Source organism: Mus musculus, chromosome 9 (genome assembly GCF_000001635.26).
Source record: "Mus musculus strain C57BL/6J chromosome 9, GRCm38.p6 C57BL/6J".
NCBI lineage: Eukaryota > Metazoa > Chordata > Mammalia > Rodentia > Muridae > Mus > Mus musculus.
Window position 1 is genome coordinate 88,578,812 of NC_000075.6, and position 10,782 is coordinate 88,589,593.

Here is a 10,782-nt window from a genome sequence, read left to right on the forward strand (position 1 = left end):
CCTTATTCAAATTAACTGACAGACCCCAGAGAGAGAGAACAGGCAGATGAACAAAATCAAAATGAAAGAGGGTGGTGAGGTGGGGAAGTCTCTAAGAAGTGCCAGAGATCTGGGATGGGGAAGGCTCCCAGGAGCCAATGCAGGATCAAGCCCCATTTCACTTCCTGGTGCCCCTTTAATAGTTGAATAACACATTTTATATTTTTTCTTTTCTAAATTTGCTATGCCTGTTTTAAGCGCTCGTTGTGAGTCTTAACCAGAGGGCAAAATCTATGCTGGGTATTTTTGAGACTCCCTTTTCAATGCAACTAATCTGAGTCTTATTCAACTGAATCTCAAGCAGACTCTTAAGACTAGGGCAAAAGGCAGTCACATTCCTTCACCAAATATCCCAAGAGCAGCCTCTAGTCCACATACTGACATCCTTCTCCCACAGTTCAAATCACCCTCAGCATCAATGTCTTCCATCTTCCTACTAGAATGGTTCACTAAGCCTAACTTAAAGCACTTCACTACTTTCTACATCCAAAGCCAGCAAGTCAACATTCCCCAACCCAAAACATGATAAAGCCTATCCAGTAACACCCCAGTCCCCAGTACCAACTTCTGCATTAGTTAGGGCTCTCCAGAGTCAGAGAAATCATCGGATGTCTCTATATATGAAGGGGATTTGTTGTCTGCAGTGCATCTAACCCAGAAATGGGCAGCTGTGAATGGGAAACCCCACTTCACGAGAAAAATTTATTTTCAATGATTTAAAAAAAGAAGTGCCTAGGAAATCAACAGGATATTCCTTTGAGTATGTCTAGGAGGGCCTTTCAGAGAACAAGAGCGAAGCGCCATGCTGTGGGCATCCATCCAATAGATTGGGCACATAGGGATAAAAGAAAGGCAGTGAGTGAGTGCAGGTAGTCTGCCTCTCTGCTTTATGGCCACTGAGGTGAAGACCTTAGCTCTGACACCTAGACAGAGACTTAGCTTGTATCAGGGATAAGCTTTCTAACTGATCACCCAGTACAAAGTGGTCAGCCCTTCTGATGGCTATGCTTCGTTGTAATTTCACTACATCTGGAATTAAGTATAACTCAAGAGGCTGGAAATTTTGTTGTGAGGATTTTTCCCCCTCCTGACTGAATCATTTGAGGCAGAGAAAACTACCGAGACCCTGACATTTTGACCATCGAGAATCTACCTAAAATCCTAGCCAAAGCTCTGGTGGCAGCCTCTATAAAGGACCTGTAAGAAGGGAAGGGAGAGGAAAACAATGGAATTTTACTTTAACTAAAATATATATTAAAAGCAGATCATCCAGGTGCAAAGCAAGCAAAAACCTGATTGAGATGTGGAAGGTTCCTTGTAATTTCACAGCCACAACATTAACACACGACTCTGTCTGGTTAACGTGAACTAGCCTGGTGGGGAGCTAGGCATCTTTGAACTCTAATGTCACTGTACACAGCCAAAAGTAAATAGAGGGAGATTTGTGCATTTTTTCCCTTTTAGAACAGAAAGTCGAGTCAGTAAGCAGGGTAGATTTGGAAGAAGTATAAGTTGAGATCAATATGAGCAAAAGAAGTTGTAATAGAATCCTCCAAAGATCTAAAAAGATATTTATGTTGATATTTGCTGGAATCAGAATTAAGGGTGCCATCATTTGTTAAGCTATTAAAACCAAAGGATAAGCATATTGCTCAATATGTAGTTATAGTTATTGTTGCAAAATTACTAATTTTTTTCTTTAGAAAAGCTCTCATGCTGGGCGTGGTGGCACAAGCCTTTAATCCCAGCACGTGGGAGGCAGAGGTAGGCAGATTTCTGAGTATGAGGCCAGCCTGGTCTACAAAGTGAGTTCCAGGACAGCCTATACAGAGAAACCCTGTCTCGAAAAACAAACAAACAAAAAAAAAAAAAAAAAAAAGAAAAAAAAGAAAAGCTCTCATTGCATATTCTAGGCAGGCCTTGAACTAAAAAAATCCTCCTAGTTCAGCATTCTAATTCCTTGGATTCTGGGTAAAGGTTTGTTACCACACCCAGCTAAACAGTGATTTGGGACATCCCTTGGGGGAGATTTGCTTGTGGAGAATGGCCAAGGTGTTAGTTCAATCTCTCATCCATTTAGAATAATCCCACTTAAGGAAGCTCATCTATTGGAAGCATTAGTAAAAGGGAGGAAGTGGGTGTGGTTTTTAGAGACTCTAAGTACATCCCTGGGGCCCACCAGGTTCATTCTTCTCCAGACCAGAGGTAGAGTGTTTCTAACCTTTTGCTCCAGACACTGCTAGATCTATCACCTCACTCTCTGAGGATCTGATCTCAGAGCTGAGCGAGTATCGCATTGCTACCAACCATTGCTAAGCAGGGACGAGGATAATTGCTTGGGTAAGTGCACAGTTTACAAGAGAAAATTTCTTTTTTGTTCCTATTTTAAATACAAACAGGGGTTTGCTTAGAAGTTGTATTTTGCTATTTAGCAAAACCTGATTCAGTTTGTATTTGCATTTTTTTTCTTGGGATATAATGTGGGTTAAGGTTATAGATAATTTTAAATTTATTATGCACATGTTAGTTGATCTGATGTATTATAATGAGAGATAGTTTCAAGATCTCCTCCTCCTCCTTCTCTTCCTTCTTCATTTTTCAAGACAGGGTCTCTCTGTGTAGCCCTAGTTTTCCTGGAACTTTCTTTGTAGATCAGGCTGGCCTTGAACTCAGAAATCTCCTGCCTCTGCCTCCCTCTGCCTCCCTCTGTCTCCCAAGTGCTCCGATTAAAGGCGTAGCCACCACTGCCTGGCTCAAGATACTTTTTTTATATTCTGTGCTTTGTCTAAATTCTAAAATATTTCAAGAACATTCTATGCTTAACAAATGCTCTGAGTGGTTTTAAGAAATATCAGAATTTAAAGCTTGAGGTAGGGTGCATTTTCTTGGATAGGAAGGTGCTGTTTCACTAACGTGCCTGCAGTGAAAGGCCAGACTGGAGGAGAAGGGCTTGGATCACTCCTCAATGAATGTCTCTGGCCTCAAAGAATGTACCAGTTTGGGCTGAAGTCTCCAGGAGGAATGTAGATGGTAGGATCACCTCAGGCAATATGCCTGTCAGGGAAAGTTCTTGGTCATAAAAAAAAAAAAGCCTATATTGCCATAATCACAAGTTGAATCAAACTTTGTCTAGTTTCTTGTTCCTCTCTGGCCCAATAATAACACTGCTTTTTTTCCCCTCAGAAAAATGGAATCAGACAATTTACAAGACCCTCAGGAGGAAACACTCACCTGCTCCATCTGCCAGAGTATCTTTATGAATCCAGTTTATTTAAGGTGTGGCCATAAGTTCTGCGAGGCATGTCTCTTACTTTCTCAAGAAGACATCAAATTTCCTGCCTACTGCCCCATGTGTATGCAACCATTTAACCAGGAATATATAAATGACATTTCTCTGAAGAAGCAGGTGTCCATTGTCAGAAAGAAAAGGCTCATGAAATATTTGAATTCTAAGGAGCACAAGTGTGTGACCCACAAGGCAAAAAAGATGATCTTCTGTGATAAGAGCAAGATCCTCCTCTGTCACCTGTGTTCTGACTCCCAGGAGCACAGTGGTCACACACACTGTTCCATTGATGTAGCTGTTCAGGAGAAAATGGTAAGTGATGTTTCTGGAAAACAAAAGGATGAGATCTTGAGAGAGGGAGGCTTAGCAGACCACAGGAAGATGCTTATCCTGATTCGGATGAAGTCATTGTGCTCCAAATCTCTTTTTAAAGAGCGAATGAAGAATGACTAGAAAATGTAAATAATCCTTGAGCGATGCATAAGTATAAATATCATTTCTACTTTCATGATTCATTATGTTCATGTCACTGAAAAGTCATGAATTTACATCTTTAAAAAAAGTGCTGGTGACATGAGACTAAATTACCAAGAGTGCATTGGAATTAGCTGGTGAGAAAGAAACGTCTGGGAATCCCAACCAGATGAGAATTATCCAGCCAGTCCTCAACTATGCTACATCACTTTACTTGAGCCCAGGGTGGTTGTATTCTGTAATTCTATGGTCTGAAAATCTAAAGTTCCATAGTTATTAAAAATAAAAAAAAATAACACTGTGATCCTTCTACCCTCTCTAAAGTAATTGTGTTCAGTGCTAGGGTCTGATCATCAGGTGACTCATTATTTAAAGGATGATTTATTTATTTATTTATTTATTTATTTATTTATTTATTACAGGAGGAACTTCTAAAGCACATGGACTCATTATGGCGGAGGCTCAAAATCCAGCAGAATTATGTAGAAATAGAGAGGAGAACGACCTTGTGGTGGTTGGTGGGTATGAGACTTCAGCCCAAACTGGTACATTCTTTGAGGCCAGAGACATTCATTGAGGAGTGATCCAAGCCCTTCTCCAGTCTGGCCTTTCACTGCAGGCATGTTAGTGAAACAGCACCTTCCTATCCAAGAAAATGCACCCTACCTCAAGCTTTAAATTCTGATGTTTCTTAAAACCACTCAGAGCATTTGTTAAGCATAGAATGTTCTTGAAATATTTTAGACAAAGCACAGAATAGAAAAAAGTATCTTGAGCCAGGCAGTGGTGGTGACGCCTTTCATCCCAGCAGTTGGGAGGCAGATATCTTGCAAACTTGGTCATTCACAATTTGAGGAACAAGCATGGGATGTGATGCTAGGAAATTCCTTTTCTCTTAACCTTAAATTCTTAAGGGTAAAATACAATTTTGAATACAGAGAGAATGGCATGGCCGTGTGGCAGAAAAGTTTGATGTTAATGGGTGACTTTCTGAGTGTTCAGCACAGCCCATCACTCCACTTGGGGAAGTACTGACTCCACTTGGGGAATTTTGGTTACTATGTGCAGAGTTGCATTTTTTTTTTTTTTCAAGACAGGGTTTTTCTGTGTAGCCCTGGCTGTCCTGGAACTCACTCTGTAGACCAGGTTGGCCTCAAACTCAGAAATCCACCTGCCGCTGCCTCCCGAGTGCTGGGACTAAAGGCATGGGCCACCACACCTGGAGCAGAGTTGCATTTTTGAGTGAATTTATTATCAATCAAAACCTTTTCCCCCCCAGATATCTGAGTCTCATTTAATAGATAAAAGTGGTAAGGGAAAAGGATGGGTTTGCCTGCTTCAGCTATTAATAAAGAAGAAATGTATGAAATCAGAGAATTGACATTTTCTGGAAAGTGCAGACAGTAAATCAGTGTGTGCAGCACTCTGATGGGCTCCTGTAGGTGAATTAAACATAGAAGGATTCCGTGGAGAGGATCAAATACTCTTCAAGTGTGATCTAGGATGTCCCTTTTCCTTCAGAAGTCCGTGAAGCTACGGGAGGAAGTGATCAAGAGAGTGTATGGAAAACAATGTCCACCCCTCTGTGAAGAAAGGGATCAACACATAGAGTGTTTGAGACATCAAAGCAACACTACTTTAGAGGAGCTCAGGAAAAGTGAAGCTACGATAGTCCACGAGAGAAATCAACTAATAGAGGTTTATCGGGAGCTGATGACAATGTCCCAGAGGCCATACCAGGAGCTGCTGGTGCAGGTGAGCATGGAGTGCTTGAAAGAGCTTCATTATCTGAGGACCACACCTGTGGCTTTTACATCTGAGAGTCCTTTCTATAGCCCCTGTACTTATCAGGGGATATCCTTTTTAAGAAAAATCTGGCCGGGTGTTGGTGGAGCACGCCTTTAATCCCAGCACTCGGGAGGCAGAGGCAGGCGGATTTCTGAGTTCCAGGACATCCAGGGCTACACAGAGAAACCCTGTCTCGAAAAGAAAAAAAACCTGGAGAGATAATTTCTGTGATAACCTAAAAAGAGCAAGCTTGTTGACATTGTCAGTTGATTTCCTCATTGAATATCTCCCCATTTTTTCTTCTTTTTGGTGTGTTTGTAGCTTGCTTCTTTGAAACCCCAAATTAAGTGATTCTTGTTACCGGCTACTCCATTTTACCTCTACTTGGATGTTAAGCACAGCTTTAAAGTAGTCTACCGTTCGTTTGTTCTGTCTGAAAGCTATGTTTTTGAGTTTTTTGGGCGGTGGGGGATTTGATACATGTTCTTTGTGGTACACAATGGCCTCAGACTCACAGGACTCCTGAGACCTAAACCCCAGTCTAGAGTTACAGATATGAGGCACCATGTAGGGGTTAGGCCTCAGTTTTCAAGTACCCCTAATGAAAGTATTCCTATGCTTGTGTACAAGATTAAAGAAAGTCCTCTTTGCAGACAGTGAGGTGTTCCAAAGCAGTGTATAACTCCTACCCATATGCTTCCCAAGTATTCTCACAGCCTGATTTCATTAAGAATTCCATTGTGCTAATCCACTTCATTGGCATTACCCTGGGACGTGAAAATACATTTGCAGGTGAATTGGTATAGTGCTGACTGACATAAAACTTAATGGGTTGGTGGCATGGCTCAATGGTTAAGAGCACTGATGCCCCCTTCTGGTGTGTCTGAAGAGAGCAATAGTGTACTCATATCTGTAAAATGAATAAATAAATCTCATATATGAAACCACATTGTGTTCTGTTTCTTTAGGTAACTAAGCTTCTCTTGTTTTGTTTGCAGGACTTGGATGACTTGTTCAGAAGGTGAGTTTAGTCCTCAGTGTAAGCCAGGATACCCTGACCTATGGAAAAAGCAGAACAAGACCTCTTAGCAAAGTATAGATACACGTTGTATAGCAAATCCTTAATTGTTTTTGGATGCTGTGTTAGGGATGGTTTTCATGGGTATGATGACTGTTCACCTTTCTATCAGACAGTGTCTTTTCTTTCTCCCTATGAATGAAGGAGTGTATGTTATGGGCTTGAGCTAAAATTTGTTGTTTTCCAATCCCAATCATTGAGGCCCACGGGCTGTATTTTCCTGGTAGTAGAAGAAAGGGGCTGGAAGCATGGGAAGAACGGAATTGGTAGCAGGAGGGCTTCAGAAACAGCATCTAAGAGGAAACTACCCTGTCTCCTGATCATGGGGTTTCTTTAATATCAGAAAATGTTTTGTGTGAAAAATGTTCAGGTAAGTGTTTACTTTTATAAAAATTCAATTGCTATGAATACCTATGTGAGTGCACATGTGTGCAGGGCAGAGGACCACTCTCAGTCAGTCTTCTCCTTACACCATGGGTTCCTGGGATTGAAGTTCAGTTGTCAGGTTGTATGGCAAGGGTTTTAACCCCTGAGTCTTACTTAGCTCTGAGTGAAGATTTCTCCTCATCACTGGGATGATAATCTTAGCATATCAATGTCTTCTCTTTGCAGGAGTAAGCTAGCGGCAAAGCTGGACATGCCACAGGGTATGATACCAAGACTCCATGCCCATTCCATTCCTGGGCTGACTGCAAGGCTCAACTCCTTCCGAGGTGAGTGTCAGGACTGATGTAATGACCAGAGGTGCCCTTCAACAGTGAGATAAACTTTGCACAGTGAATATATTTTTTAAAGGTTTATTTATTGTTATATGTAAGCACACTGTAGCTGTTTTCAGACACCCCAGAAGAGGGCATCAGATCTCATTACGGATGGTTGTGAGCCACCATGTGGTTGCTGGGATTTGAACTCAGGACCTTCGGAAGAGCAGTCAGTGCTCTTACCCGCTGAGCCATCTCTCCAGCACTGTATGTTTTCTATTAAATATTTTAGCAGTTGATTTTTTTTTTTCATTTTGGAGACATGATTTATCTTTTTGGAGGGGGTGTGTGTGTTTCGAGACAAACACACCCTGTAGCCCTGGTCATTAAAGCGTAAAGACGGACAGGACAGAGGGAGAGACCGAGCATCCCCGTCCCCAAGCTAGGTTCTTATTCTGTCCACCTTGTTCCGAACGAGATATTATTCCCTCCCGTCACCACGCACTCCACCCTGTGCGCTTGTGGCATACCTTGTTTACGATCACGATGGTTTCCTGGGATGAGTAGCCCTGGCTGACCTGGAACTCACTCTGTAGACCAGGCTGGCCTTGAACTCAGAAATCTGCCTGCCTCTGCCTCCAGAGTGCTGGGATTAAAGGCGTATGCCACCACGCCCGGCTATGATTTATCTTTGTACCCCTGGCTGTTTTGGAACTAGCTCTGTAAACCAGGCTGTGCTCAGACTCACAGAGATCCACCTGCCTCTGGCACCTAAATGCTTTAATTAGACATGTGAAACCATGCTCAGCTACCAGTTGAATTTTAAAGTATATTATACTCCATAGATTAAAAATTCACGGGTTGGAGAGATGGCTCAGTGGCTAAGAGCACTGACTGCTCTACCAGAGATCCTGAGTTCACTTCCTAGCAACCACATGGTGGCTCACAACCATCTGTAATGGGGATCTGATGTCCTCTTGTGTGTCTGAAGACAGTGACAATGTACTCACATACATGAAGTAAATAAATAAATCTTTAAAAAATTATTAAAAAAATTCACAAGATGTAGTGGCACCCACTTGTAACCCCAGCATTAAAAACATGAAATCAGGAGGATTGCCCAAGAGTTTGAGGCCAGACAGATTGACATAGTGAGTTCCATGCCAGTCAAGGATATATAGCAAGAAATCCCATCTCAAAGAAACTGCAGAAATGATCATTAAAAAAACCCCAAATAGACAAATTCATATATCACAGGCAATAAAAATGAAATGAGTTGATAAGACACTGCAGTCAGAATCACACTGGGAGATCTAAATATGGATTGTCATCACAGGGAAAGAATATCAGAGGAACCAGGGCTTAGTAAAAGGCAGACAATTGCTATTAGGGGACAACTTCTAATGCATGTTTAGATTTGTCTTGAGTACATATCTGCTTAGTGGAATGAAAATCAAAACACTAAGATGCAAGCAATCATGACATGACTTAGGAATAACTTTTCATGGAGACTCAGGGGTACAGCCTTCACAGCGGTCCTCATTGTGTTGCACACCTCCTGTTGCTCAGTGGTAATGAAAAGCTCCTGACAGAACTGTGCTGTGGCTTCCTCCTCTGCAGCTTCTACAGATTCTCAAAAAAGTTTTCATTATGTGCTCACTCTGTTTCTTGGGGGAACTTCTTGACTTTTATTTATTTATCTGGGCTATATCTACCCTTCCAGTCTTAGCCTTTCTATTTTTAAAACCAGGAAATCTCTAGGGACCTCATTCACCTGACAAGTGTAAACAGTTGGTTTAACTAAAATGTTGGCTTTTCTTCCCACAGTGAAGATTTCCTTTAAACATTCAATCATGTTCGGCTACACCTCAGTCAGACCTTTTGATATCAGACTTCTCCATGAAAGCACATCTCTGGATTCAGCTGAAACCCATCGTGTTTCCTGGGGAAAAAAGAGCTTCTCCAGGGGAAAATACTACTGGGAGGTGGATTTGAAGGACCATGAGCAGTGGACTGTAGGAGTCCGTAAGGATCCCTGGTTAAGGGGGAGAAGCTATGCGGCGACACCCACAGATCTATTTCTTCTTGAGTGTTTGAGAAAGGAAGATCATTACATTCTCATCACCCGCATAGGAGGTGAACACTATATAGAGAAGCCAGTTGGCCAAGTTGGCGTGTTCCTTGATTGTGAGGGTGGATATGTAAGTTTCGTGGATGTAGCCAAGAGTTCCCTCATACTCAGCTACTCTCCTGGAACTTTCCATTGTGCTGTCAGGCCTTTCTTCTCTGCTGTCTACACATAATCATAGGAAGCTGGAATCCAGTATGCTAGTGCTTTTCCAGTACTTCTATGATAATGTGTCCCCTCTTTATTGTGATGGTTTGTATATGCTTGGCCAGGGGAGTGGCACTATTAGAATGTGTGGCCCGGTTGGAGTTGGTGAGTCACTGTGGGTGTGAGCTTTAAGACTCTCATCTTAGCTGTGTGGAAGTCAGTCTTCCACTAGCAGCCTTCAGATGAAGATGTAGAACTCTCATCTGGATCTTTACCATGCCTACCTAGATATTGCCATGATCCCACTTTGATAATGGATTGAACCTCTAAACCTGAAGGCCAGCTCTAATTAAATGTTGTCCTTTATAAGACTTGCCTTGGTCATGGTGTCTGTTGATAGCAGTAAAACCCTAACTAAGACATGTTAAAATGATATTAAGGGATGGAGAGATGGCTCAGAGGTTAAGAGCACTGACTCTTGGTTAAGGGACTGTTCTTCTGAAGGTCCTGTGTTCAAATCCCCGCAACCACATGGTGGCTCACACCCATCTGTAATGAGATCTGATGTCCTCTTCTGGTGTGTCTGAAGACAGCTACAGTGTACTTACATATAATAAATAAATAAATTTAAAAAATATAAAATGATATTAAATGTAAAAGATGGGTGACTGCTTCTTATCTGTGGTCCACCTGTTCCTCCTAGAACATTTACTTTTTTTTAAAAAAGATTTTATTTATTATGTGTAAGTACATTGCAGCTGTCTTTAGACACCAGAAGAGGGCGTCATATCTCACTATGGATGGTTGTGAGTCACCATGTGGTTGCTGGGATTTGAACTCAGGACCTCTGGAAGAGCAGTCAGTGTGCCCTTACCCGCTGAGCCATCTCACCAGCTCGAACATTTACTTTCAAAGTAGTTATTGCTTTTTGTTTTTGCATATTTGTGAGAATTACTAATTAGAATCTTGGATCTAGTATAGACCTAGAACTCAGGATGCAGAGTTCCCAGAGTTCCAGCACCATTTAAATATTCTGTATCTGTGTGATTCTAAGTTAATGACGTCAGGCAGAGGCACAGAGATCTACTGTAGGCAGATTTGTTGATCAATGAAAGCTTGAATCCCTATTTGATCTAAACAA

At 41.8% G+C, this 10,782-nt stretch overlaps 1 protein-coding gene and 1 long non-coding RNA gene across 3 annotated transcripts; one reads left to right on the plus strand and one right to left on the minus strand.

The window, feature by feature from the left end:
- Nucleotides 1-2,079: 2,079 nt before the first annotated feature.
- Nucleotides 2,080-10,013, plus strand: Trim43a (tripartite motif-containing 43A). Of its 2 annotated transcripts, none has more exons than NM_001357687.1 (7): nucleotides 2,080-2,379; nucleotides 3,223-3,637; nucleotides 4,222-4,317; nucleotides 5,321-5,554; nucleotides 6,586-6,608; nucleotides 7,278-7,378; nucleotides 9,194-10,013. In NM_001357687.1, the coding sequence occupies exons 2-7, from the start codon at nucleotides 3,227-3,229 to the stop codon at nucleotides 9,667-9,669; spliced, it is 1,341 nt and encodes a 446-aa protein (NP_001344616.1). In that variant the 5' UTR covers nucleotides 2,080-2,379; nucleotides 3,223-3,226; the 3' UTR covers nucleotides 9,670-10,013. The 2 variants fall into 2 exon arrangements, with proteins under 2 accessions (NP_001344616.1, NP_001030078.1); NM_001034906.3 differs by having other exon boundaries at nucleotides 5,324-5,554.
- Gm51715 lies at nucleotides 4,179-7,280 on the minus strand. The gene is made up of 2 exons (XR_003948359.1): nucleotides 6,767-7,280; nucleotides 4,179-6,646 (listed from the first exon to the last, which is right to left on the minus strand). It is a non-coding gene; the product is annotated as a predicted gene, 51715 (long non-coding RNA).
- Nucleotides 10,014-10,782: the final 769 nt, after the last annotated feature.